The sequence below is a fragment of the Penicillium cataractarum genome (assembly GCF_028827025.1).
Source record: "Penicillium cataractarum strain IBT 29864 chromosome Unknown utg000002l, whole genome shotgun sequence".
NCBI lineage: Eukaryota > Fungi > Ascomycota > Eurotiomycetes > Eurotiales > Aspergillaceae > Penicillium > Penicillium cataractarum.
Window position 1 is genome coordinate 5,055,614 of NW_026622738.1, and position 26,735 is coordinate 5,082,348.

A 26,735-nucleotide genomic window follows, 5' to 3' on the forward strand; every position below is an offset into this window, starting at 1 on the left:
GTCAAATCTATCCGCGCTGTAGCGAAGCTATACGAAATACCTCACACAACCTTAGCCGACCGCGCGAAAGGTGTACTTGCACGCGTTGAATCTCGCCCATCTCGCCTGAAATTAACACAATTTGAAGAGGATTCGCTTACTGAATGGATACTCTCTATGGATTCACGCGGTGCATCCCCTAGACCGGCTACTGTGGGAGTAATGGCCAATATCCTACTAGCTGCGCGCGATAGCTCCCCTCCGCCTACCGTTGGAAAGAATTGGCCATCAACCTTCATTAAACGACGCGATGAGCTTCGTACACGCTTCTCGAGACGTTATGACTACCAGCGCGCACTAAACGAAGATCCGAAATCGATTCGGCAGTGGTTCGCGACCGTACAAAGTGTGATTGACGAGAACGGTATACAACTAGAGGATATCTATAACTTCGATGAGACAGGCTTTGCAATGGGCCTTATATCTTCGCAGAAAGTAGTCACAAGGGCCGAATACTACGGTCGGAGATCTCTTCTACAACCAGGAAATCGCGAATGGGTTACTGCGATCGAAGCAATCTGCGCAGATGGCTATTCACTACCGCCATGCATAGTCTTCAAAGGTAAAGTGGCTATTGCAGGATGGTTTAACGAAAATCTACCGAAAGACTGGCGAATCGAGGTCTCAAAGAATGGCTGGACTACCGATGAGATTAGTCTACGCTGGTTACAAAAGCACTTTATCCCACATACGAATTCGCGTATACGTGGGCGATTTCGACTATTGATTCTTGATGGCCATGGTAGCCATCTCACACCCCAATTCGACCAAATCTGCACAGAAAACGACATTATACCTCTGTGTATGCCTGCGCATTCATCGCATCTACTACAACCACTAGATGTTGGGTGTTTTGCAGTGGTTAAGCGCGCGTACGGTCGCTTCGTTAGCGATCTTGCGCGTAGAGGATATAACCATATCGACAAGCACGATTTCTTAGTGGATTACCAACACGCACGGCAAGAAGCCTTCCAATCAGCCAATCCCACTATCAAGAATAGCTTCGCAGCTAGTGGTCTAGTACCATTAGATGCCGAGAGAGTGCTTAACAAGCTTAATATCTCTCTACGAACACCAACACCACCAAGCAGCCGTCCAAGCAGCAGATCTAGCCAATTCACACCACAAACGCCTAGAACCGCTGCTCAGCTATTCAAGCAAGCTTCTATGTTAAAAGATCTACTAAAACGGCGGTCAAATAGCCCTCCGAGCCCATCAAAAGAGATCCTAGACCAGATGATCAAGGGGTTCCAGCTAGCGCTACATAGCGGTGCTTTACTAGCAGAGGACAATGCGAATCTGCGTATAGCGAATGAGAAGATGATCAAAAAGCGCAATCGGTCAACTAAGAGGATACCCTGCACAGAGGGTTTAACCATTGAAGAGGCTATACAGCTAGCTGAGCAGCTAGACCAGCCAGAGGAAGATGATGGGGTAGATTCGCATGCAGAGGTTGAATTGCCTAGTCAGCCAATTATGCCAGCAAAGAGGGCACCACCTAGGTGTAGTGGGTGCAGGGAGATTGGCCACAGGATTAATACATGTAAAAATCGCTATATCTAGTTAAATTGATCGGTGCTGGTTGAGATAATCGATTTGAAGTGTTCCACTAGGGGAAAGTGTACGGCACAACCGGGTGTACGGCACAACCGGGAATTACGTTATTCCTAGTTTACTTACTAATCCCCCTAGGAATGTAAGGTAGCTTCTTAAAACGCGACACGCTAGCCCGGCCCCCGAACGGCTTTCCCCTTTCAATTAACGAATGGGCTTCCTAAAATCTACCATTTCTTTGGTGATATCTCCTATTGCAAGTAAAATTTATTTAGTGGATATCGTTCAATTCCTTTCGTGGTTAGAACGTTATACTCTTCTCTCTAGATGGAAAGGATATCAATAAGTGAAGGTGAAATCGTCTATGTGTGAATAATTATTCCTAGGATGGTCAGGGTATTCCTTTATTTATTCGAGATTGTTGAACTAAATCGTCCGTGGAAATAATTCCTGTATTTCTATATGAAGAATCAAATTGATTTCCATCGATTTGTTCTTCACGTTGTGTATATATAGCCTCTTGCATTTCATCAGAAAGAATAATGAATCAACCTTCCTCTAAAACACAACAAGTCATATTCAAGGATGGCGACAATTGATCTCGGCTGGTGGTCACGCCGGGGCTCGTCGTCTCGTACAGGTCGACAATCTCTCCTACAAATGTTTCGAGCAGCGATTTTACGGGAATCAGATGTGGTAAGCAAATATAACTTGAAGTATACCTAAAACAGACGAATGGCCTGTGGAATTGTATCATAGTGAAGGAGGAGCGACTCCATTGATATCCCCTTTTCTCCATTTCCAGATATCACTAAACAAATAATCAAGCCTTCCGACACTCAATAAGAGCCTCGGGTTCAGGACCTTGATATATGTGTTCAATGACCAATCCTACACTCTCCAGCAAGGTTCTCCAGTCCCCCTCAGTTCGCTCCTTCCCACCAAAGGTAAGCATAGAGTGATCACCCATTGCCTGCGAGAGCGAGGTATTGGTCGATGGGAGAACCTGGAATTTAATTAGAACCTTTGCTGGCAATGCAAAAAGAGGGAGGTGGGATAGCTAACCGCATCCATGATCAGGACTTTAGACCGTTCGGGGTCCATGGCAGAAACCACATGTTTGAGGATAATGCGAGCACTGTGGTCACTCCAATCATGGAGTATTCTTTTTAAATGATACACCGCGGCTCCTGATTATGGGCCCAGGTTGCCTTGTCAATCACGGTTGCAAAGATGAACGACTGGCACAGGACGGTTGAGGAACAATCTCACCTTTGACGGGTAGTTCGGTGAAAATATCGTGAACTACTAATTCAATTCCCACCGGAGGCTCCTGGAGAAGACTCTGCAAGGTGCTCTTCTGATCTAGAACAATCATCCGACCTTTAATCTGCGGATAACGAGCACGGAGATCCAGGAGTAGTTCCCCTTGACTCCCTCCGACGTCCACAATAGCGACAGCGGATGGGTCATCCCCAACCAGAGGCAACCGTGCCTCGTAGTCATACACTGAGCACAGAATACTCTGGGTGCGAGCTTGAGCGTGCATTGCTGAGATGAAAAGCTTCTGTACGCTGGGATGATCACGGAGATAGTCGAAGAAGCCATACCCTGGCTTTTTGAAGTATGCAGCCAGTGGAGTATCAAATCCATCATGCGAGCGGGGTTCACGATAACCGTATTGCTGGAAGAAAGTCGGATTGAACAGAACCACTGGAAGGAACTCTACCCTTTAAAATGGTTCAGACAAGGCAGTTAATAGTCATAGAATCTGGACACATACGCAAATTTACAGGAGTCTTCGTAGGCAGGGAGGGCAAAAATAAGCCCGTGTTCGGTCAGGCTATAGATGCCCTGCTCGGATTGCACCAAAAGACCCTCTGCAAGAAGAGGGCGTAGAATTCGCACTCGATGTATATCAGCCAGGAGGGGATTTCAGTTTCTTTGAATCCTGAATATGCTTACCGATTAGGCCTTCCTCTGCTCCCAGGTTAGATGCCAATTCATCAATTTTCATGCCTCCGTGCTCCTTTAGGTAGCGAAAGACCTCCATGTCCTGGGCCACTTGAATGGGAGAGATCAGCGAGCACTTGTGCGATAGTCAGCATAAACTAAAGAAGTAGGTTTGGAATCTCTGTCTCTTACTCTACGAATTAGATCCCAATATGCTTCATGAGGTTCCTGGGCGGCTAACGCCAGTTGATGAGATACGGTGCCCACTCGTTTGAGCAACTCCTTTCGCTCTCCATCACCTTTGTCCTGTTCTTCAAGGGGTCGGTTCAAGAGACGCAATTGTTCACGAAGGTGACAAAGCTGATCCAATAGGTCCCCCACCCGTCGGTCCTGATCCGGTGTTGAGTCCATATTGTGTTTGAGTTACTTGGTTAGAGGTGCGAGTTTGTATAACCAAGTCGATCCTCACATCTGACCGCATGCATTTGGGGGCTGAATCTTATCCGCTGGCTTCGGTCACCGATTGCATCCGTCAGCAATGCGGCCAACTCCACCCCGAGGCAAAGGATCGTGGTCGAAAACTAGCCTACAAAGGGAATGTGGTTCGTAGTCCTGCAAGAAGATGGTAACCCTGTACTTGCAGGTTCTCTGCAGATTGTTAACGCCCAACGAGGCTTTGTCGAGATATGGGGTGGTAACCTTTCATCTAGACAGGGTTATATCAACCGACCCACTTTTCCCTATTGTGTCATATAGCAATTACTATCTATGGCATTTCGGCTGTAGCGCCATTCCCGGGGTAGCTCAACCTGACTCACCAATCAACCGTTGCATTCAAGATTGGTTTTATTTGTTCCTCTCCTCAGGCCCATTCGGGCATGAGGATTACTAGCCTACTGCTTCAGCTTGGCTCCGACAGCTAATAATTGCCAGGAAAGAACCCTGTTGGAGGGTCAGACGGTATGGATAACGACAGTAGCCCACATATCATGCATGACCTTCTAGATATCACCCCCGTAGTTTAGGTGTATGGTAGGGGTCACTATAAGATAGGCTCTGTTATAGTATGTGGTGACGCTACAAAGCTCTAAAGTCACGCCTTATTGTCTTGGTTGAATATTCTCACGAGTGCATCAGCTTTTTGACCACAGAATTACAAACGCCCCCAATAGTGTGATCCAGACTGCCTCGGTAAGCTCAATGGCGGGCGAAACTACCACAACACAGATCAAGCTGCGTTCGGCATGCAATCAATGCCATTTTTCCAAGGTATGGTTTCTCGTGAGAAGATGAGCTTCGTTGTATCAGATATTTGACCGTACTATCTATAGGTCAGATGTAGTGGAGAGAAAACTGGGTGTAGTCGTTGTCTGAACCTAGGGTACACATGTGTTTATGTTGAGTCTCGCGTGGGAAAGGTGCAAGGAAATCGAGCTCGACGTCAAGAGCCTGCCCCGTCCGAAGCCAGCAGCATAGCATCTCAGAACACGAGCACGGCCGAGCTCACTGCCAGCACCTCTTCTCCCTCCCACACATCGACCGCGGCCACCAGCCCCGCCGTGATCGAGCCAGGGTTTCCAGGACTTGCGCTCGACGAGTACATCGTGTCGACCGAGGCCGGAGTTGCGGAGGAAGCCCTGCATCACCTCAACGACACGTCGAAACCCGACGAATGCTCGTTGCAGTGGGGATTCGAGGACCTCCCTTCGGTAGGAAGCGGGGTGGATTGCGCCTCCAATGCGGGGATACATTTTCCTCACGACGCCACGGCCGACTCCAGATTTGTCTCGATGTTTCACGACTCCACCCCGTTGTCGCATCCGGGCTCGTCACTCTTGTACGGCAGCCATAGGGACCAGCCCCTACACCGTGGCGGCGGCCATTCCCGTTCCCCGCTTCAACACTCTGGAAGTTCTACTCGCTTATCATCGTCTCATGCGGATCCACTCCATGCCCACCGGCGCAGCTCGGTCCAGCGCATGGTAAGCTGCGTGGAGTTGGTGGATGGGCTCGAGTACTACATTCACATGCGGGTGATGGCGATTGACGAGATCATGCGCATGAACAAACACTGCATGACGCAGGTCCTTGGGTATTTGGATTGGGAAAAGAACAATCCCAATATGAGCCTCCTCACATTGAATTGTCTGGTCGTCCACTATGTAGTGACGCTCTTCGAAAGCGCCTCGACGCAGGTATTTCTGTCCTCGTGCAACGTGCACGAATCATCTCCGGGCAGTCTATCGTCGACCCACTTTGGAAACTACTGCCTCGACCCGGATCAACAGATCGACATTCAGGTGCAGATCTTCCTGAAGGAGCTGCAGCGATGTAGTCAGCTTGTCGATATGCTGGCCAGCCATGGCTCCCACCTTCGAGATGGCTCTCACTATTTCAGCTTAGTCTATCCAGCTTGGTCTGAGGGACTACGGGCGAGGCTCTCGGCTCTCCGCGAGGCTGTGAAGACAAAATGACTAGCCATGGATCGATGTTTCTGGTATTATTGGGCGGCTAAATCGCGGCGTTGATGATTTTTGCGCCTTTAGCTTCTAGCAAATTGGACTTTTGAATGTGTACACAGTATATATTACCACATAAGGAACTCAGAAATGCAGGACCCCCTGTCCACAAATAAAAGAGAATGGCAGCCAAGTTACAGGGTCCTTAGCTAGGGCACTCTAAACCGCACAGCACGAGGCTGAACTTGACAAAAAAAAAACTAAACTCCCTAGCAGAAGCAAACCACTCCAGCTCGTCCCCAGCTCTGATCAATAAATGCATCTCCCAAGGTCACACAGGCGAACGGGTGGAGATCAACCAGTCGACCCTTCCAGCCCTCGTTTCCTTCTTCAGACCATCGCCTCGACCCCAAATCGGGGCGTGAATGCAATCGTGGTGCAGCCACATCACATAAAGAATGAAGCGCACCGTAAACTGCACCCATCTCGGACAATGGCCAGCCCCATCCTCGTTCTCAGTAGCGTGCGTCAATTTCTCGGCCGCGGCCATCACCGGACTCCACCATGCCAGAAAAAGCATGCATCCAATCCATCGCCAGCTCCATCTGCGTTGGGGCGCCTCATAACAGGGCAATCGGTCAAGGTACTTTTGGTAAGACTCGGGAAGCTCGGCCTCCTTGGCACCAACACAAATAAGGTCCTAAATTGGGCGCTCTCCACCCGCTCGCGCCTCGAAAGTCAGTCGTCCACTAGTCCCGATGCAATGCATGGAGAATCAAAAAAGCAAAAGCCCGCGGATCAAAGGGGGACCCACCTTATACCGTTGACTAGGACAACGCCCAATGGTGGGACCATATCCCTTTACCAGTGTCATGACGGAGAACGGCGGGGTACCGATTGTGTTTGATTTGTCCTCGGTCACCGGGACGGCGAGCAGTTCTACCTCGTCGTAGGCCGTTCCCCCGCCTTCAGATGCGACTACTGAGATATAGGATGCGGGATCTAGGAGATAGGCTGTGCCGTGGACCAAGGGTTGGGTTTCCGTAGCAGTTTTCTCCTCGTCATCGCTGAAAGGAATCGGACTTATGGAAGCAAATGCTGGCTCGCTATAGGGTAGGCCATAAACATCAAAGACTAGCATCCAGCCTGGTACGTAGACGGGGAGTGCTGCCAGCGGGGTAATGCCACGGTGCTCGCGAAAGGTTTCGCTAGTCAAGTTGGATCCATAGCTAAAGTACCAGACGGGCGTGTTTGCTTCAAGCCTATCAGCATGCGCTAAGACCTTGGGCGCCTGTTGTGAGTGCATGGTAGCGTTGGATTGCGGCGATTACTCCAATCGTCAAAGGAGTTGGCAGTTGGAGAAACGGAGTATCAATTTGGAGATTCCGACTTCCACTCCATACAGGGTGATACAGTAGATATAGTACCTGACGGCGGTATATACCAGCACTATACTCCGTACATTTACCTTCTCTGCTCAAATTGAGTCCAATATTGCCAAGGAGGGTAGCTCAACCTTACGAGGTTCAGGAGAACATACCAAGAGGGGGATAGCTAGCCGCGGTGGCCGACAGTGGCCGATGTGGACAGGGATCGGGCATCCAAGGAACTGAATGTCTTTGAAGATGTCTCCGAATATGTCTCCGAGATGATTAGGACCATTCAATCTTTCTATTTGTCAAACAGCCAGGATCAAACTATGCAGGGATCCACTTCCCGTGCAGATCCCCCGTGTACTAACCAAAAATAAAGAATTACAGTATGTACTGGAGCGTACGAATCGACAAAACATTGGCATCCGGAAACTTGGTTTCGATATCGTTTGAAGTTGGTCCGTCTTGGGGCTCGTCTTGGGTTTTGTTTGTTTCCCCCATCTTGTAACACACTCTTTTCCTTCTTCTCTTGTCTTTCCCTTCTCTTTATTTTGCTTCTATCTCTTCCCACAGAAGTCTATCACAATCATTACCGAAACAATATGCTCAGAAAGGCATGCCTCCCAAAACCAGGGGGCTACTTCCGCCTCAGTTCAACCTTGCCGCTCTCGAGAAGCGATGCATGTCGCCGATACCTGAGTACTGTGACTCCCAATCCTGGTGGGAAAATTCACAGTGTAATTGGCGCCGGTAAGAAAGGCTTCCAGGTCTCGAATGGGAGAAGGGTCCAATGACAGACTGACCATGCCTCCTCCTACTCTAGTGGTCGATGTCAAGTTTGAAGGTGGCACCATGCCGTCCATCCTTAACTCGCTGGAAACAAAGAACGGCGAGGACACGCTCGTCCTGGAGGTGGCGGTAGGTTTCCCTGAATAGTTTCCTGACAACTGCGAACTCAATTTACCAAAGGCTAATCGCGCTGTGATGTCTAGCAACATCTTGGAGAGAACACCGTTCGATGTATTGCTATGGATGGTTAGTTCCTTGCTCGAACCCCTGGTGATCGGGGCTTCCTATTGTCGTTCAGTCCCCACCTGACAGTGCATTTCAATGTACAGGTACAGAGGGCCTCGTCCGGGGCACCGCAGTGACCGATACAGGCGCCCCGATCACGGTGCCCGTCGGCCCTGGCACCCTCGGACGCATCATGAATGTCACCGGAGAGCCAATCGATGAGCGGGGCCCAATTCAGGGGGTTCGCCGAATGCCCATCCACAGTGAGCCTCCGCAGTTTGTGGAGCAATCGACTCGGGCGGAGGTGTTGGTCACGGGCATCAAGGTTGTAGACCTGCTCGCGCCGTACGCTCGTGGAGGCAAGATCGGGCTCTTTGGAGGTGCGGGTGTGGGAAAGACGGTGTTTATCCAGGAACTCATTGTTCGTACCACGAACTTACTCCCCTCGAGAATATATATACTGACTGCGAGTCCCGCCGGACTAGAACAATATCGCCAAAGCGCATGGTGGTTACTCGGTCTTCACTGGGGTTGGAGAACGGACTCGAGAGGGCAATGATCTGTATCACGAAATGCAGCAGACCGGCGTCATTAACCTGGAGGGAGAATCTAAGGTGGCCCTGATCTTTGGCCAGATGAATGAGCCCCCCGGTGCCCGGGCCCGTGTTGCTCTGACGGGACTTACGGTGGCAGAGTACTTCCGAGACGAGGGTCAAGACGGTCAGTCTACTAAACCCTGGTTTTCCATACTACTCGCTAACCGATGACAGTCCTTCTGTTCATCGACAACATCTTCCGCTTTACGCAGGCAGGATCAGAAGTCTCAGCTCTGCTGGGTCGAATCCCTTCTGCAGTGGGGTACCAACCGACCTTGGCAGTTGATATGGGTGCCCTGCAGGAACGTATCACCAGTACACCGAAGGGATCCATTACCTCAGTACAGGCAGTCTATGTCCCTGCTGACGATCTTACGGATCCCGCGCCGGCCACTACCTTCGCCCATCTGGACGCGACCACCGAGCTCTCTCGCGGAATTGCTGAGATAGGCATCTACCCTGCAGTCGACCCTCTGGGATCCAAGTCGCGACTTCTTGATCCGCGCGTTGTTGGCGAGGAGCACTACAACGTTGCTCTCAACGTGCAGATGATCCTACAAGAATACAAGTCTCTGCAGGATATCATTGCCATTCTGGGAATGGATGAGCTGTCCGAGGAGGATAAGATTAAGGTTGAGCGCGCCCGGAAGATTCAGCGGTTCCTCAGTCAGCCTTTTGCTGTCGCCGAGGTTTTCACCGGCATCAAAGGTGAATTGGTCCCGCTGGAGGAGACTATCCGCTCGTTTAAGGCTATCCTAGATGGAAAGGGCGATGAGATGCCTGAAAGTAAGTACTTCGCCATGCATCTGATAACAGCAAATACTGGATGTAGACTGACCCTTTTATTTCTAGATGCTTTCTACATGGTCGGCGGCTTTGACACAGCCAAAGCTAAGAGTGAGCGGATTCTCGCGGAGCTGGAGCAACGTTCATAATGCTCTGTGCATGAATATCGGGCTTCCCGTGCCGTGTGATTGAGCAGGTTTTCATTTCGCATTTTTTGTTGCAGTTGTATTATTAGGTAGAGGGGAAGAGGGACCTCGAGACCAGTACCAGATTGATTGCCATCGTTGGGAAATAACAAATCGTTCTTTTGTTGCCTGGAATGTATTACTGTATTATGCAAAGCCTTTCGTAATCGTTAAACAATCCTAAGGAGTCTTGAAGTGTGGACATTGTGTGCAAAGATTACATGCAGCTGAAGTACTATGTTAAAACCAAAGTGGTGACATACCTAGTGTTGAGCATTTAGTCTGTTGATAAAAGGTTTTGTAGACTTCCACATACATATTGTAGACAATTACATTACCATCAGCATGGTCAAATCTCAATCAAGAAATCTAGCTCAATTTTTTTGTAGAAAAAGAGAATCAAGACATGTCAAAGTGACTAGAGGAAACCCAACATAAAAACGTACATTTGTAACTGAACAAGAAAGTTTTCTAATTTAGTCACGGGTAATAACCTACGTTTCTCGCCATAGACACTCAGCGATTTTAATATACTTGCCTGACCACATTAATTCTCCTTCTCTCTCTGAAGACGCTGTTTATCCCACAGTTGCCAATATCGCCCCCGTTGTTGCACAAGAATCGAGTGCGTCCCTCGCTCTATGACACGGCCTTCGTGTAAAACCACTATTTCATCGCAAGAGGTGATGGTAGAAAGACGATGACTAGGTATCCCTGTTAGCCCCAGAATCCACCAAAACCAAATCTTCAGGGTAAATGACATCAACTTACGCAATAGTGATCGTAGTACGCCCGACACTGATTTTAGCCAACGATGCCTGAATGGACTTTTCAGTCTCGGAGTCAAGCGAGGCCGTGGCTTCATCCAGCAGCAAGACCCGGGGTGATTTGAGCAGCACGCGCGCAATCGCAATGCGCTGTTTTTCGCCGCCGGACAGCCGAAGGCCTCGCTCCCCAACCCGCGTCTGGTATCCATCTGGCAGAGCCATGATTTTGTCATGCACACTGGCTGCGCGGCATGCGGCGTAGATCTCTTCGTCTGTTCCGGACGGGCGTGCGTAGCGAAGATTATACATCAGAGTCTCGTTGAAGAGCATGGTCTCCTGCGGCACGACTCCTATGTACTGGCGAAGGCTGTCGATGGTGATGTCGTCCACGGGCCGGCCATCGATGAGGATACGGCCCTTGGTCACGTCGTAGAAGCGGAACAATAAGCGCAGCAGCGTGGATTTTCCACTGCCGCTCTCGCCTACGATCGCGATTGACTGGCCCGGTTGGATGTCGAGGGTAATGTCTTGCACCGCTAACCGCCGCGGGTCGTAGCCGAATGTGAGTCCTTCGATCTGGATGTGGCCTTTGAAGTCCGTAAGTGGAGTTGCTCCGGGCTTGTCGATGACTATGGGCTGTTCGTGGAACTAGGAGCATGTTAGAAAAGATTTTGAGTCCCACCTTCCACTAAAATAGGCTGGAAGAGACTTGTTGATACTTACCAAAGCCAGCATGCGCTCTGCGTCAATCAAGTTATTTTGGATCTGTGTGTAAAAGCTTCCGAAAAAACTAAGCGGTGCTTGTAACTGCGCCAGGTAGGCCACCAATGTGACAAACATTGGAACCTCCTCGGCGCCCGTGGAGATATTGTAGGCGGAGAGGAAACAGACCAGCCCAACTCCTACCGTGAAGATCAGGTTTTGTACGGTGTTCAATAGATTGAGGGACATGAGCACAGAGAACTCGGCTGTCTGAAAGGAGGTAATATGGCTCGAGAGTCGCTCATGTTCTTGATTCATTGCGCTATTGTAGTGGACCACGTCGTATGCCATAATGGCGTCGGACCTGCAACATTGGGTTAGCATGTAGCCCCTCATCAGACTAACATAAATAGACAGGTAATGTTTTTGGATATAGGAGATAAGCAAGCTACCTGATCGCATCAATTTCTCGGTCACAAAGTACCATTTGCCGGCGTGCGCGCCCACGGTATCTAGCCATATAGATAGTCACAAAGAGATACAGACCGCCCACTGTCAGGATAATGAGCGAGTAGAAGGGATCGAAGGCAACAAGCAGGGAGGCGGCCGCGATACCAATATCTGCAACCATTGGGAACAGCTGGAAGATGAGTGAGTCTAGAAAAGTGTTGAGCGAGCTGCCTTTGTTCATAGCACTCATTACTTCGCCCTGGCGCTTTCCGAGATGGAATTCCAACGATAAAGACAGGACATGTTGGAAAGCTCGTTCCGTCAACTTGCGGTAGGTGGCCTGTCCAAAAGGGATCCAGAGCATGGCACGTATGGATGCGAGAACGCCTTGCTGACCCTGGATAGCGCGACAGACCACATAGATGGTAAGATCCGTGTAGGGGATCCGATCTTTACCCAGAGTGGCGACAACACGACCCAGCTGCAAGGGTACAAGAACATTGACGATCCGTTGGGCAACGAGGATGACGAGGCAGACGATGGCCCGCAATTGCATGGTAGTCGAGCCGGTGGGCCTGGAATATGCCTCAGCAGGATACAACTATCAGAGCTATCTTATTTGATGAAGAACCGGGATGTACCAACCAAATCAGGGGAAGGATTTCCTTCAGGCCGAGGAGGTAGTCCACCCAATCCGTCGACTGCGCATCGGGAGCTTGTTCAATAGTGCCATAACCGCGCTCAGAGACTCCGCTGGTTCCCAGTAGGCTCTCGTGAGATGACTCAGAGGACTTGCGTTTGCCAAGGACAAGGCTAGCCCAGGCTGCGCTCAGAAGAACGATCCGACCATAGGCGAGGGCGAGCGATGATGCTGCGAGTGCGTCGCGGGAACAGAGGAGAGGGAAACGGGCAATCTGTACCGTCTGGCTGAGCGCCAATGCTGATTCGAAGATGAGTGCTGTCACCAATGTATACCCACAGGACGGGGACGGTTGGTAAGGGGCCTGGGAGTCTGGAAGGAGTGATGCGGCGAAGAACAGAAACACTCCGGTAAGAGATGCCTATTGTCACGACTTAGGCGAAAGCATGGATAAAGGAAGAAGATGGAGAATTACCGTTGAGAACGAAGGTTGGCTGATGCATTGGTGGTTTTTGTGGGCACCATAGACCATTCCCAAAATGTTGGATAACTATGCCCGTGAGCCAGGCAGAGAGCACAGATTCTTTGCCATGTTGGAGCCATACCAATGCTAGAGTAAAGACAACCAGCAGCCACCATATCACCCGAGCATTAGTTTGAGAAATAGCGGACTGCAAAGGTTGGACCCTCACTCGCCCAGTCCGAGCTCGCAGCGTTATGCTTGACAAAAGGTACACACTGGCTAGAGCGAGTGGATATGGCGGGTATAGAGCCGACGGAGGAAGGGGGAACGAATCTGCCATTTTCGTCATTCCGTAGTAGCTGTCAATACTCACGAGATTCAATTCTAGGAACCGCCGCAGTTCCGTCGTTGAGGCAGGGTTGGCATAGGGCTTTCACAGTCTTAGGGCTTCTTTCGGAGCCCGGGGCGGGATCCGACGTCGGGGCGAGGTCGTTGATCATCATAACGCCTCTGTCTCCACTTGATGGAGAAGATAGCCACTGAGAATATGAGACTGAGAATATGAGACTGAGAATATGAGATAGAGACAGTCTGATTGAATCTTCGCACGAAAAAAAATGCCGAATCGAGACGATGAAGGAACCCCCGACCAAGGGGATGAGCACACTGGCTTGCTGGATCACGGTGGAGGAGCGAGGAAGATCGTCTCATATCCCGCCATGAGGGCAGTCCCGATCGCCTTTCTGGTCTCCCTGGGCATACACATGACGGCCACCTCGATCGTGTGGGCATTTGCGTATTTGAGCTGTGAGGATCCCAACAACTGCAAGCCAGATGAATCGCGAACATATGCCGGGTCCGTTGCGGCCGCCACTACCTTAGCCAACACGGCCGGTTTACTCTCCTTGGGGTATATGAAGCAGTGCGTTCAATGGAATGTCCGTTTTAGCCTGGTTCTTTCCATTTTCTGTCGGGCCTTGGGAGTTCTCGGGGTTTTTTGTGGAGGTATGGACCGGTGAATTCCCAGCTTGTTGAACCGCTGACTGAAAGTGCTAGTCCTCTTCCACGCTTTCCCTTGTGCCCTCATCGGCCAAATCCTGCAAGGTCTGGCGTCGGATAACCTGTTGCACTACATACTCAACTCGATTTACGTCCATTCCGAATCTCCAGCGACCACCTCTAGGCTGATGGGGACCTCTCTGGCCTGCTATATGATGGGAATGTCGGTTGGGCCCCTGACCGCAAGCTGGGTGCCCTTTGTCCATTGGACCTTCGTGCTCGCCATTGGGACTTTCTTGATTACAATTGCGTATGTGCTCATAGCAATCCCACCGATTCGCAAGACGGAAGAGCCAGCAACGAGTGCCCTCGTTCCCTCTGCGGGCCTGGCCACCTTTCTTTCACCTCTTCGATTTTTCCGAGACTATCCTACGGCCATTTTCTTCGGACTGTCACTCTTCCTGTACAACACGGTCCAGGGATATCTAGTCAACCTGATCTTCATCTTCACCTCGGTGCAATTGCACTACACCCCGAAGGACAACGGAACGCTTCTGTCGCTTATCGCCATCACTGCGGCCGGCTATCTTATGAGTATTTCTTTTATCCTTCCGAAACTTGCCCGTGAGAAGCAGATCCCACTCTGGCTGGACCTGGGAGCCGCAACAATTTCCCTTCTGGGCCAGGCGGGGGCAGCCCTTCTGTTGACACAGTCTCAGCAGGTGTACCTAGCTGCCTCATTGACAGCGATTGGACTGGCCACGCCTTCGTTTGTTCGAAGTTTGGTGATCACTCAGCTGGAAGCAGCCAAGTCGCAAGCCGTGGCAGGGCTGACAGTGATGGAAACCGCGGGTGGTCTCCTGAGTCCAGTCGTCTTAGGTCGATGGCAAGCAGCGGACCCAGGAGTATCTGCTTTTTATGGAGTAGCAGGCATACTGATTGGGTCGCTCGGGTGCTTAATGATGGGGGCGTGGGCATCGACGCGAACATGGACATGGAGGATTCCCAGTCTTTCTCGCAGGAGGTCCGACTGTGTTTAATTACTCGGTAGTTTAAACGGTTCGGTGATTTTGTGTGGTTGGCAAGTTTTGAACATTTAGGATAATTTAAATATCATTTAACCTGGCATATGGATTGAATATCATCCAGGAATAAACAATTGAAACTCAGGGAAGTGCAGTGAATAACAGAAAAAAAAACATATGATGAACGGAAAGTTGGTAGTTGCATATAGTATTCGACAGCCTGTCTTCCCCATCTCTCTGAAAATTCGAAATTTCTCAATCTGGCTCTTGAATGGCGCACTGGAAGCGAAAAGGAAACAAAACAAAACAACAAAATACAGAAGTTATCTCCTTCCCTCCTCCTTGGCTAGCTTTGCCCGCAATTCAGGGTAGGATGTTTCTGTCCCCAGCAACTCGAGACTCTGTTGGAGGACGCAAAACATTCTCTGGATTACCGGGTCTGGATAGCAATCGACATCATGCTCCACCCGGAGTTGGATTCGGTCATCTGCCCCGATCGTGAACTCGAATAACAGCTTAAACTTAGATCCCTGGGACCAAACGCCAATTTGGTCGCGCTCGAAACCAGGCAGCGCAAAGGGATGCTTCGTCCGGTGGTCATGGAAGGTGACCATGATGTCGAAAAGAGGATGGTTGGGATAATCTGGGACGACGGTCAGGTGCCGCAACAATTGATTCCAGGGCACTGCATGGCCCAGTGCCTCTTGACTAGCGCACCGCACTGAGCGTAGAAAGTCTCGCGTATGGAGGAGGGGAGGGGAGGTGCACTCGCGGATCCGGATGGGGAGAGGCTCGAGGAATAAGCCGATTGACTTGCGTGCATCCTGCGTCTTTCGGTTAAGGTGCGGCCCTCCGAGGACGATGTCGAGTGTCTCCGGCTTGGCCGCGTGCATGGTTAGTGCCACCGCAGCCAAGGCAAGCTGGTGCAGGCTGAGGCATGACTCCCGTCCCACCTGAAGTAGACTGTGTCCAACTGCGTCGGGGACGTGGTAGAGGACCGAGGAGCCCCGGTAGTTGAGGCGTTCTGTAGCCACAGCAAAGGAATCTTGCCCCGGAAGCGGCGCCTGGGCTAGGTATTGCAGCCAGAAATCCAGATCACAGCTGGCGGAGATGGAGTTATGCATCATGACCTGCATGTAACTTGAATTCGACGCTGGCGGCACTATGAGGTCTCCTCGGTACAGGCCGACGACTTGCTCCTGAAGCAACTCGAGAGTGTTGAGGTCGCAGATGATGTGGCTAACCACCACCAGCAAGGTATCATGCGAGAGAAGTACACGGATAGGATCCTGATGACCGAGCACAAAAGGCCGATTGACTTCCTTCCACAGGTCGAGGTGAGTGACGCGATGTACCTGTGGAGGGCTGGTGGCGAACGATCGTCGCACTCCAGCTTTACGATCAGGCAAATATCTAGAACGTAATATGAGATGCCGTCCTAATACCGTGTTCCACGACGCGGTCAATCGGCGACGATCTAGCCGTTCTGGATCGAAACGGCCTGCGAAGCAGACATTGAAGGCCGATGTGGCCTCCCCCAACTGGTATTTGCGCCACCATTCCAATTCAATGGGCGCCACCTCGTGGTCTTCTACCTGGCGAATGGGGCCTGGGAGCTTCATGCTAGTTCCCCCTCCTTCGTCAGCAGCAGGTCGATGTGATTCGCCATCTCTTGGAGGGTTGAGGATTCTACGGCCACTCGGACCGGGATGCGACAGTGAAACTCTTCGTTAAGTCTTGAGGCAAGGTGCAGCTGTTGCACCGAGTGGCCACCAAGATCAAAGAACCGGGATAGCGGCGTAATAGTGTGGTTGCTATCGAGCCCAAGGACCAATTGCCAGGTTCGTGCTAGACGTCTCTCGGTGGCCGAGAGCACATTCGAAGCAGAAATGACTGGAACGCATTTGGCTGGGGCAAGATCCGCAATAGCCCTGTAATTGAGCTTACCCGCAGGGGTCATTGGGAACTGATCCACTGGGATGATCTGTCGAGGAAGTGCGTGGATGGGCAGGGCTTGGCGTGCCAGATCTGCGAGCAAACTGATGTCGACTGAGGCAGGGGTCACCATGGCTATGAGCGAGTCATCCTTGCGAGTAATCGCCACTGCGGTCACAGAAGGATGAAGGCCAAGCATGCGGATCTCGAGATCATTCAAATCCAGTCGAAATCCTCGTAATTTGATCTGTCGATCTTTTCGACCAAGACATACCACTTCGCCACTTACTACATCCCAGTAACCGTAGTCACCCGTTTTGTACATCATCTCCACACGATCTGGACAGATGATGTCTGGCCGGAATCGTTCTTCAGTCTGTTCAGGGAGGCCGATGTAGCCCCGTGCAACTTGGACTCCTGCGAGCCAAATCTCCCCAAGAGTGCCGGGGGGAACAAGCGACTGCTTTTGGCTCAAGATGTAAATGCGAGTGGAAGGATTGGGCCGTCCGATAGTGACGGGCTGATTGGGCAGGAGCCTCTTGATCGTGGCGCCCCCAGTGCCCTCTGTCGGGCCGTACATGTTGTAAACCACCGTGGTTTGAGTCCAGCGGTCATTGACCTCTTGGGGCACGGCTTCCCCGACAAGGTATACGGTTTTAAGGGAGGGGAATCGCGCGGGGCTGAGCACCTTGGCCACAGATGGGGTCAGAATGCAAGCATCCGATTCAGCGAGATGGGCGAATGGATCTGCAGACCGGGGCAGCACCAAAGTCGATCCGTAGCTGAGAGCCGAGAAGATTTCGTGAATGCTGCCGTCAAAGGCTGGAGACATGGTTTGAGCTACTCTCCATCCCGGACGGGCCATCAAGCGCACAGTATAGTCTCGTTGAAATGCGACAAGTCCGGCATGAGTGCACATGACGCCCTTGGGTTGCCCAGTCGACCCCGAGGTAAAGCACACATAGGCATTCCTTTGAAGATTGGTAGATGGAAAGGTGGAAAGGAAGTTGTCATTTGCGACATCGCAGTCCACGCACTCCTCGACTGACAAAACCACCGAAGACGACGTCGGTACAAGGCTCGACTGACTGGATAACGGAACGAGGAAGATGGCTGCTTTTGCCGTTTCGGCATAGACTTTCCGCAGATTTTGAGGTAATCTACTGTCCAGAGCACAATAGACACCTCCGGCGAGGAGAATTCCGTAGATTCCAATGATCCATTGGATGGATTGATCTGCATGCAGGCAAACAACGTCTCCTTCCTTGATTAGGGGCGCTAGTCGGTCCGCGACACGAGATGCGGCCTTCAGGAGTTGCGCATAGGTGAGAGATAGGTCTGCTTTCCTGACTGCGATGTTGTCCTCGTACTCGGCAGCTGAGTTCAGAAACAAGGTCACTAATGTCTCAGTGATATTGCCGAAGGAGGTCCTCGGAGATGTGCAGTTTCCCAAAGCCAAGAGTGAATTGAGTGTGTCGCGCGTAAGCAAATCCCTCAGACACTGTGCGACAGTTGCGGTAGGGTTTACCAGGAGAGTGAAAGCATGCTCGTAATGTCGAGCGACGAGTTCTATCTCACGACCGTGATACATGCTTTTATCGTACTGTACCCGCAGCGTCCCATTCGCTTCCACAAAGATGCTAAGGGGAAAGTCGGTTTCGGAATAGGAATGCGGGAGATGCAGAGGCTGCGTTACGTCTGTATTCGGTGTGGTTGGGAAGGCCAGCTGCATGCTGACTGCCGACGCAAAGTTGCGGTTGTATCCATGCTCAGGAAGAGTCCATTGGAAGGATGAAAGCTTCACCAATTGTTTGAAGATAGTCTGTAGAAGCTCTTTTGCAGTCTGGCTTGTGTTGAGCTCAATGTGTAGAGGGAGGGTATTGACCAGAGGGCCGATGGTGGTCGCCACATCAGCCAAGGGCAAGTTTCGTCCCGACATAACGACACCGAACACAACGGTGTCAGAGTCAGTGAATAGGCTCAGGGCCATGGCCCAGGCAACATAACTCACAGTAGCCGTGGTGACTCCGATTGATTGAGCGAATGACGGCACCTCCGTAGGCATCGTGAATGAGAAAGATTCCATGCCTTCCTCGGTGTTTGAAGGAGCGACAAGTTGAAGGGTGCCACTGGCATGACCGTATCTAGCAGACTGCTCTCGCCAGAATGCCTCTCCGACTTCTCGACAGTTGATTTGCAGGCGCTGAAGGCGCCCAGCCAGTGCAGTGAAAGATGGACCTGGCTGAACGCTGAGGCCGTTTGCGACTCGGCGAACCTTTTCCAGAATTAGGCTAGCGGAGTACCCATCAATCAAGGCATGATGGATACTCCAGACAACAGTGCTGACCCGTTCGTGACCAGCCCCTTGATCTAGGTTAATCACTTCGAACCGAGGCACCAAGACATCCTCCAAATCGGCCACAGGTTCCCTCTGAGGGGCGGTTGTACTGTCCTGAATGGCCCTGTCGTAGGCTTTTTGTGAGTCGAACGTTGATTCTGTCCATAAAAACCTAGCCTCGGCTTTTTCAACCATATGAGGCCCGTCCTGAACGTCGATCTTGGTGCGAAAGATTGGCTCCATAGAGACCACCGTCTGCCATGCGTGCCGCAAAACCGGGACATGTTCCGTTGGATGAGTCTGAAAGTACTTGATGATGTTGCGGGAATGGTGCCGCTGAGTACCGTGAATTAAGACTTGCTGGATCTCCGTCAAAACCGTCCGTGTCTCATCAAATTCGTGCAAGAATTCGGTTGGCGGCATTTCTTGAACAAACGAGCTGGATGGGGAGATATCCTCAGTTTCTAAGCTCGACCATGATGGTGATATATACTGGGCTTGGGTGATGAGATCCTCAGTACTATCACTTGAGAGTATTGATTCGACAGATAAGTTGACCCCAGCATCGTCACACATCTGTGCAAGTTGGACAGCAAGGAGAGAATTACCACCCAGTGCCGTAAACGTCAAGTCCGTGTTGATGGCCGTTTCATGAAGGTTTAGGACGCCAGAAATCAATTCCAACATCAAAAAGCGACATGGAACAGATTCCGATGGTTTAGGCTCCACAGCGTCGGACAAAATACCATTATCACCCATAGTATAAGATAGCAATATGAAACGTTCGAGTTTTGATGGGCTGTAGCGCACAGCCAGGGTGTATTTGAATGCGGACGAGGTTGTCGTAGCACCCGCCCTCTACTATGGCCGACATGGACTCCCAAAGCCCCAGTGCACTTGGCCCCGCCGGTCACCGACCTTTGGGTTCGGAGGCTGCCTAATGACTACGTTACTTGTCTTGTATGTAGGACTGATCATATTCTAAGCAATTCATAGATTGTACGTTTCCTGGTCTCATTGCCTACATACTAGGGAAAAACCAACGGCTGCGGACCAAAACTCCCTGAGCAACATCCAAAAATTCAACCCAGCTTGCCCTGCGCCTTGAGCTCCCTCATTGTTTTCACTCCCTCGACGAGGTTTTGCTTTGCCTTTGCAGCATAGGACTGTTTCGCGCTCTCTAGATCTGGACCCATGTTTGCAATTGGGATGGCGTATTCAATCGACAGATAGGCATCGTCAATGGATCCAGAAAGCCCACGGAAAACCATCGTAGTCACTCGATTTCCAGTTTCCGACTCACATTCAAACTGCTTTCTGTGTTAAACAACAATCAAACAACACATGAAATCGAGACTACACGGACCTTTGTTCCAGGACTCAAGCTGACGCTTTGTTTCAACTCGGTTTGCGGTCCCTCCGAAAAGTACAAGGTGCGAGTGATATTGTTTCCATCATCGGCATCAAGTTCACATTTGGAGATGGCACTGGTGAAAATTTGAGGGGATCGAGCCAGAAGAAGACAGCCCTGCCAGAGCTCGTCCAACGTCAGCACACATTCGTTCCCCGCCGCATTGACTTGCTCCACCCAAGAAACATTGTAGGTGGCCATATTAGGTTCGAGTCTGTAGCGGAAAATAGTACTTCTATCCAATGTAGTGCGTAGAATATGAAATAGGTGAGTTTTTTGAGATCTTTACACTGAGTGTAGTGTACCTCGAATCGCCCACAAGATTGCTTACTTAGTGGTTTTCCGGTTCGCCCATGGCCCTTGGAGGGAGCGGGGGAACGATGCAGATGTCGGACCGATAGCGGGCACCGATGGGCTTTTGGTCACCGAAGCCAGAAAGGACGCCCATTGAACGTCTCTCTCTTTTTGGCCTCTTCAGGTTGTGCTTTGGGATAACGTATCATTCACCCTTTCATGCAGTATTACCATGGACTTGATGCACACAGTTTACTTTCAGCTCCAACAGGAGTATCCCCGGTTGATCAACTACATTCCGTATATTGCTGCAGCACTTTTCAGCCTTTTTGTGTTGGCGACTTGCTGGCAGCGTGTTCGAGATGGTGGACTGGATTTGCCCGTAATGGGTCATGACAGGGAGACTGACTTCCGTGCTGCCCTGGAAGAGGGTGCTGAAAAGGTAGGCATAGACTACCCCTATAGTCATTTTTAGCCATATTTTGACCTTATCACTAGTACCCAAACACTCCATTTATACTAGCCACGCCGATGCACCCAACTGTCATCCTTCCGTTGTCAATCATGGATGAAATCAAGAACCTGCCCGAGAATGTCCTGTCACTCCGGTATGATCGATTATCTCGTCTATTCAACCTTTGTCTTGCTTGACATTCGCTAATCAAGAACGAATGAAAAGACAGCATCACTACACTATCTTCTTAGGACAATACACAGGATTCGGCGAGCCGTGCGATCAGCTAGACGTGGCTATCCGATCGGATCTGACGCGTCACCTGGAACAAAACCTGGAAACCTTCCACGACGAGGTGGGCTACGCATTCGAAAAGTATGTGGGAGAGTGTACAGAGTGGACTGAGAGAACGTTGTATGATACTGTGCTGGGCATAGTATGCCTGTTGAGCTCCCGTGCATTCGTTGGACTGCCTCTGAGCCGAGACGAAGAGTGGATTCACGTCTCCGCACGATACGCTCTGGATGGTGGCCACGAAGCTCATTCGCTTTCTCCATACCCGAGGTTCATTCGGCCGCTGGTAGCGCCCTTCATACTCAAGCGACTGAAGCGCTACCGAGTCATCGCACGGCGAATGCTTCAGCCAGTGCTGGACCAAATCATTGAAGACACCAAGAATGGGCAGACAAAGAATGCGAAGCCAGGTGGAGATCTGATGCGCTACATTCTAAACCATTACGAGAATGAGCCTGTAATGGAGCACCTTGCTCGTGACCAACTCAACGCCAGCTTTGCAGCCATGCATACCACCACCATCTGTATCACACAAACGCTGTTTGACCTGGCCGCACGACCGGAGTATATCGCTCCACTTCGCGAGGAGCTTGCCTCGGTCATGGAAACCGACGGGGCCTTGGACGGGCGATTGCACAAGCAGTCCATGGTCAAACTTGCCAAAATGGACAGCGTAGTGCGCGAGAGCCAGCGTATGAATCCCCCAGGACTTGTGTCAATGCTGCGGAGGATCACCGCGCGCAAAGGGTTGCTGTTGTCGACCGGTCACCGCATCCCTTACGGCACTGTCGTGGGCTTCTCTGCGCACGAAGTGACTCGTAAATACCCCGATTTTGATAAATTTGATGGCTTCCGCTTTGCCAACTTGCGCAAGCAGCCTGGTCAAGCGACTCGCCATCAGTTGGTGGCCACCGGCCCGGATCAAATCAGCTTTGGCCACGGTGCCCACGGCTGTCCAGGACGATTCTTCGCGGCCAGCGAGATCAAGGTGATTATGGCACACCTACTGCAGAATTATGACATCAAACTTCTCGATGGGGCCACGAGACCGGAGAGTGTGCACGCTGGTGCAACTGTATCTCCTGCAAGGGACAAGATTCTCTTCCGTAGAAGGGTGAATTGAGGCTCATGTACTGTCATAGTAGCCAATTCAAATGAACATGATGCTCTTTTCATTCGGTGTAAAGGTCCTTAGCGTGTCTCACCACTGCAAGTTCACCATGATTTGAGATCAGTGGCCCCTCAAGCTAGAAGAACAGGTAATCATTGTAGTAACGATTACGACCAACATGAACAGGCATAAAAACAACTCTGAATAGCGATCTCAACCAAGCAGTAGCAGTCTCGCGAAAGGCGCTAATCTAAGCTTACGATGAAATATAGAAATATCCAATGCTAAGCAGTGCTTGCCCCACTGTTCAAATGGACTTCGATCAATCTAGTCACCCCACTGCCATACACGCCACGTATCTGCAATGTGTTAGAAACAAAAATCAAGAACACGAATAGCTTGTCAAGACTCACCTGAAGTCGAGGGTCCGCCGCAGACAGCAGACTCTGAAATTGGTTCCGTGTCCGCTCCTGTGCAGAAAGCGTGACCATCATGCACAAGTCACCGCGCCGGAGCGTTAGATGAAGATCGCGGGCACTCAACTCTCCAAATTCCGGCACGACTCCTTCATTGATAAGTAAGACGGGCGAGGCCGTTTCACCTTGTGCTTCCAGTGCGGGAACTAGGGCCGAAAGTATCCGAATACAATCCTTATCCTCATAGTTGTGCAGCACGTGTCGTAGCAGAAAGGCCTTTGCATCGGGCGTTGACGGCTGTGGTTGGAAAAAGTCATGCTGGTGGAACTTCACGTTGGTAGTATTCTCCAATGTTTGAGGGACAAGGATATCTTGAACCGCAAAGGAAACCGAGGGGAGGTCCTGAGAGTGGAGCTTGTCAGTCTGCATGCCTATCATATTATATTCCAACAAGCGATCATCCCAACACCACTAGGTTTTGTACCTTGGCGAGAAACCTAGAAACATGGCCTGTTCCACCCCCGACGTCTACTACTGTCCCTCCCTGAAATTGAGCCCATGGATAGGAATTTTGCAAATCCACTAGGGAGTCCTTGTCCACTGGCAAGAGGAACGTAAAGGCTGGATTAGCTGGGAACCGGAGGTAACCCGTTGCGCAGATGGACTTACATTCCATAGCCCCCTTCATCCCCAAACTGAACCGATCGGCCTTTTCGGGGTGTTTCTGGTAGTAATCGTAAATTGGAACGCCAAATCTAGCTGCGAATGGACTGATATCCTTATTTTCCTTGACAACGCTTTGAATGGCATCGGCCGTGCTGGACGCGGCCTGATACATTTCGCACATCCTGGTTAAGTAAAAAGGATGGTGAATAAGAATGCCCTCTGAGGTGAAGGAAGAGAGCTTAAAGATCTTACTGGATTGCAAGCGCAGAGCGAATTGATTCATCCTGCGCGATGAGTGTCGACTGTGGTGTGTGGCCAAAAGTATCCTCCTCCGTCTCACGGAAAACTCCATGGAGTGCGAGGAGACGCAAAGTTCGCCCAGCTCGGCCACAATCCAGACCAGAATGATTTGCAATTGCCGGCAGTGTGGCCGTTAGTCCGATCGGGATGGCCGTGAATAGATCGAATTCTAGGGCAATCTGATATGCGACAAGATCGTAGTGGCGGAGTTGGAGGGTGCGAACGAAAGATGCTGGAGGTGTTGTGAGGCTTGTCAGGAGCTCCGTAGCGGATTGAAGCTGCGTTGCCAGCTCACTCCACACTGTTGAATCAAAGGGAGGCTGTTCTGATGGCCGTTTATCCCACTCTTCAAGTAGACCGGCGACAAGGGTACCGACCTGGTTGGCCAGCTCGACCACCTGAGACTTTGCTGCCATTGTATACTGCCTTGAATAGCTAAGGATATCGATTAGTAACGGCAGAAATTATTCTTCGCAACAGGACGCAAACAAAACAAAATAGCTTCTTGCTGCCTTGGACGAATTTCCCAACTGGGGTTTCTATGTCCACTCGGCATCCGCCTCGGAGTCCGACGAGCCCTAACTCTTTTTTCTGCGTCCCCATGGCCCATGGAGGAAATACCTATCAAAGCCAGCGACAATTACCAATAGTCAGCACCAACTTTTACAATGTTCGGCTTGACTTTATTCGACCTGGTAAACGTTACTGCCGGTCTCTGCGGTGTTTACATCGTTGCGCTGTCCGTGTGGAGAATATATTTTCATCCTTTGGCGGGGTTTCCTGGTCCACGACTGGCAGCGTTGACCTTGTGGTACGAATCCTACTTCGATGTTTTCCTGGTGAGAGACATGCCATCCTGCACTGAAATCCCGACAAGGCCAGCATCTGACGTAGTGAATAGGGAGGTCAATACTTCAAGGAGATTGATCGCCTCCACGCGCTTTATGGCCCAATTGTTCGGATCAGTCCCAATGAACTGCATGTCAAGGATCCCAACTGGTTCGCGGAGCTCTATCCGGCAGGAAATACTCGAAGACGAGACAAGTATGCCTGGTTTCTCTCCGAAGGGACGGATGCGACCAGCTCAGCGACAGTACACCACCATCTCCATCGGCAGCGTCGTGCCACATATGCCCCCAGCTTTTCAAAACAAGCCATCGTCGGGTATGAGCGAACCCTGATCGCGCCCGCCGTTGAGGGTATGTGTGAGACCCTCGACCAATATGTCTCGCAGGGGAAACCCGTGGTATTAGGAACTGCCTTCGCCAGCATTACAATCGATGTGGTGTTGCAGATATGGTATGGAGCACCAGCTGGGCAGCCCCAACTTTGGTCTTGGTTTCCCAAATGGACAAATCCACTACCAACTCTGCTCGGGGCGTCACACGCCCTACGACACTTTCCACAGCTTTTCCTCCTCCTGTCACTTCCCAGTTCTTGGCTCAAAAATATCCCGGATGTTTCATTTATTCTGAATTTACAGGAGGTGTGTCAATGTATCGGAATGCAATTAAATAGAGAATCACTAACCAAAGGGTTCACCACCTCTAAAAATACCACAGGCCTCAAATAGCCTCGCAGCGTCTGCTATAGAGGCAAAGAAACCAAACGTCTTGCATAGAGTCTATAGCAGTGCGCTGCCGTCCGGAGAACGATCTCCCAAGCGACTGGCCGCGGAGGGTTTTAGCTTTGTTATGGCGGCAACGGAGAGCACAGCTCAAACTGTAGCTTCAATTCTGTACCATTTGGCCGACAACCCTCCCATTTTGCGAGAACTGCGAGCTCAAATGGGCCGAGTGATGGAGGAGTGCCAGGGTGAGCCAACCTGGAATGATCTGGAGCAGCTGCGATACCTTGTAAGTTCCAAACAAAGCAAGCCCGGGGTGGTATACTCAGGTGACAAGCTCATAGTGCTAAACTGACATCGTATCAGCGCCATATCGTTATGGAAGGCATGAGAGTCACTGCATCTGTGACTGGCCGATTGGCTCGGGTCGCCCCAGATGAGACGCTCACATATGGAACGTGGGTGATTCCCCCGGGCACACCGGTCAGCATGGATCATCATTTCACCCATCTGGATCCCTCAATCTTTGAAGATCCAACTAGTTTTGACCCTTTCCGCTGGCAGAGAGCGGCAGATGAGGGAAGTCCGCTCGATCGGTATTTGATCCCGTTCGGCCGTGGAAGTCGCATGTGCATTGGCATCAAGTAAGACGTCGCCCCGGCTTCCGTCGGTCTCTTTGTGAAAGGCCATGGCTGACGAAGTTTTAGTGTTGCAAAAGCAGTAATTTACCGGACCATTGCAGAGATGGTCTTACGGTACGATATGGAACTCTATCAGACGACGAGAGAGGATGTCGACATTGTGCGCGATAACCTGATGGGAGCTACCAAGGCAGGCTCACAGGGCATTCGACTGCTTCTATCTAAACGAGAGGAAAAGAAACTCGTGAGCCTGGCCAATTAATTATTGCATATTATTATAGAAATTTACAGCTTAATGGAGGG

The 26,735-nt window shown here is 50.9% G+C and overlaps 11 protein-coding genes across 11 annotated transcripts; 5 read left to right on the forward strand and 6 right to left on the reverse strand.

Annotated features, from left to right (window-relative positions):
• Nucleotides 1-2,416: 2,416 nt before the first annotated feature.
• Nucleotides 2,417-3,957, reverse strand: N7496_003856 (uncharacterized protein; the record flags this gene model as incomplete). The annotated part of the gene is made up of 6 exons (XM_056696787.1): nucleotides 2,417-2,599; nucleotides 2,659-2,783; nucleotides 2,866-3,323; nucleotides 3,377-3,473; nucleotides 3,559-3,649; nucleotides 3,739-3,957. The coding sequence occupies 6 exons, from the start codon at nucleotides 3,955-3,957 to the stop codon at nucleotides 2,417-2,419; spliced, it is 1,173 nt and encodes a 390-aa protein (XP_056558999.1).
• A 789-nt stretch (nucleotides 3,958-4,746) lies between these two features.
• N7496_003857 (Zn(II)2Cys6 transcription factor domain-containing protein) lies at nucleotides 4,747-6,020 on the forward strand (the record flags this gene model as incomplete). Its single annotated transcript, XM_056696788.1, has 2 exons — nucleotides 4,747-4,815; nucleotides 4,878-6,020. 2 exons carry the CDS (start codon nucleotides 4,747-4,749, stop codon nucleotides 6,018-6,020), a joined length of 1,212 nt encoding a protein of 403 aa, XP_056559000.1.
• Nucleotides 6,021-6,336: 316 nt separating this feature from the next.
• On the reverse strand, nucleotides 6,337-7,311 carry gliK (gamma-glutamyl cyclotransferase gliK; the record flags this gene model as incomplete). The annotated part of the gene is made up of 2 exons (XM_056696789.1): nucleotides 6,337-6,705; nucleotides 6,820-7,311. 2 exons carry the CDS (start codon nucleotides 7,309-7,311, stop codon nucleotides 6,337-6,339), a joined length of 861 nt encoding a protein of 286 aa, XP_056559001.1.
• Nucleotides 7,312-7,980: 669 nt separating this feature from the next.
• N7496_003859 (F0F1 ATP synthase subunit beta) lies at nucleotides 7,981-9,923 on the forward strand (the record flags this gene model as incomplete). Its single annotated transcript, XM_056696790.1, has 7 exons — nucleotides 7,981-8,128; nucleotides 8,202-8,296; nucleotides 8,371-8,413; nucleotides 8,497-8,813; nucleotides 8,878-9,112; nucleotides 9,163-9,774; nucleotides 9,841-9,923. 7 exons carry the CDS (start codon nucleotides 7,981-7,983, stop codon nucleotides 9,921-9,923), a joined length of 1,533 nt encoding a protein of 510 aa, XP_056559002.1.
• Nucleotides 9,924-10,506: 583 nt separating this feature from the next.
• On the reverse strand, nucleotides 10,507-13,050 carry N7496_003860 (uncharacterized protein; the record flags this gene model as incomplete). The annotated part of the gene is made up of 6 exons (XM_056696791.1): nucleotides 10,507-10,663; nucleotides 10,731-11,374; nucleotides 11,450-11,792; nucleotides 11,881-12,453; nucleotides 12,524-12,939; nucleotides 12,994-13,050. 6 exons carry the CDS (start codon nucleotides 13,048-13,050, stop codon nucleotides 10,507-10,509), a joined length of 2,190 nt encoding a protein of 729 aa, XP_056559003.1.
• Nucleotides 13,051-13,598: 548 nt separating this feature from the next.
• Nucleotides 13,599-15,020, forward strand: N7496_003861 (uncharacterized protein; the record flags this gene model as incomplete). The annotated part of the gene is made up of 2 exons (XM_056696792.1): nucleotides 13,599-13,986; nucleotides 14,038-15,020. The coding sequence occupies 2 exons, from the start codon at nucleotides 13,599-13,601 to the stop codon at nucleotides 15,018-15,020; spliced, it is 1,371 nt and encodes a 456-aa protein (XP_056559004.1).
• A 308-nt stretch (nucleotides 15,021-15,328) lies between these two features.
• gliP (nonribosomal peptide synthetase gliP) lies at nucleotides 15,329-20,037 on the reverse strand (the record flags this gene model as incomplete). The annotated part of the gene is made up of 2 exons (XM_056696793.1): nucleotides 15,329-16,600; nucleotides 16,711-20,037. 2 exons carry the CDS (start codon nucleotides 20,035-20,037, stop codon nucleotides 15,329-15,331), a joined length of 4,599 nt encoding a protein of 1,532 aa, XP_056559005.1.
• A 323-nt stretch (nucleotides 20,038-20,360) lies between these two features.
• N7496_003863 (SRPBCC family protein) lies at nucleotides 20,361-20,890 on the reverse strand (the record flags this gene model as incomplete). The annotated part of the gene is made up of 2 exons (XM_056696794.1): nucleotides 20,361-20,588; nucleotides 20,645-20,890. 2 exons carry the CDS (start codon nucleotides 20,888-20,890, stop codon nucleotides 20,361-20,363), a joined length of 474 nt encoding a protein of 157 aa, XP_056559006.1.
• Nucleotides 20,891-21,215: 325 nt separating this feature from the next.
• On the forward strand, nucleotides 21,216-22,854 carry N7496_003864 (cytochrome P450; the record flags this gene model as incomplete). The annotated part of the gene is made up of 3 exons (XM_056696795.1): nucleotides 21,216-21,425; nucleotides 21,482-21,591; nucleotides 21,663-22,854. 3 exons carry the CDS (start codon nucleotides 21,216-21,218, stop codon nucleotides 22,852-22,854), a joined length of 1,512 nt encoding a protein of 503 aa, XP_056559007.1.
• A 272-nt stretch (nucleotides 22,855-23,126) lies between these two features.
• On the reverse strand, nucleotides 23,127-24,640 carry N7496_003865 (uncharacterized protein; the record flags this gene model as incomplete). The annotated part of the gene is made up of 5 exons (XM_056696796.1): nucleotides 23,127-23,201; nucleotides 23,256-23,681; nucleotides 23,743-23,858; nucleotides 23,928-24,106; nucleotides 24,177-24,640. The coding sequence occupies 5 exons, from the start codon at nucleotides 24,638-24,640 to the stop codon at nucleotides 23,127-23,129; spliced, it is 1,260 nt and encodes a 419-aa protein (XP_056559008.1).
• A 252-nt stretch (nucleotides 24,641-24,892) lies between these two features.
• Nucleotides 24,893-26,694, forward strand: N7496_003866 (cytochrome P450; the record flags this gene model as incomplete). The annotated part of the gene is made up of 5 exons (XM_056696797.1): nucleotides 24,893-25,063; nucleotides 25,126-25,710; nucleotides 25,787-26,080; nucleotides 26,158-26,435; nucleotides 26,499-26,694. The coding sequence occupies 5 exons, from the start codon at nucleotides 24,893-24,895 to the stop codon at nucleotides 26,692-26,694; spliced, it is 1,524 nt and encodes a 507-aa protein (XP_056559009.1).
• Between the last annotated feature and the right edge of the window lie 41 nt (nucleotides 26,695-26,735).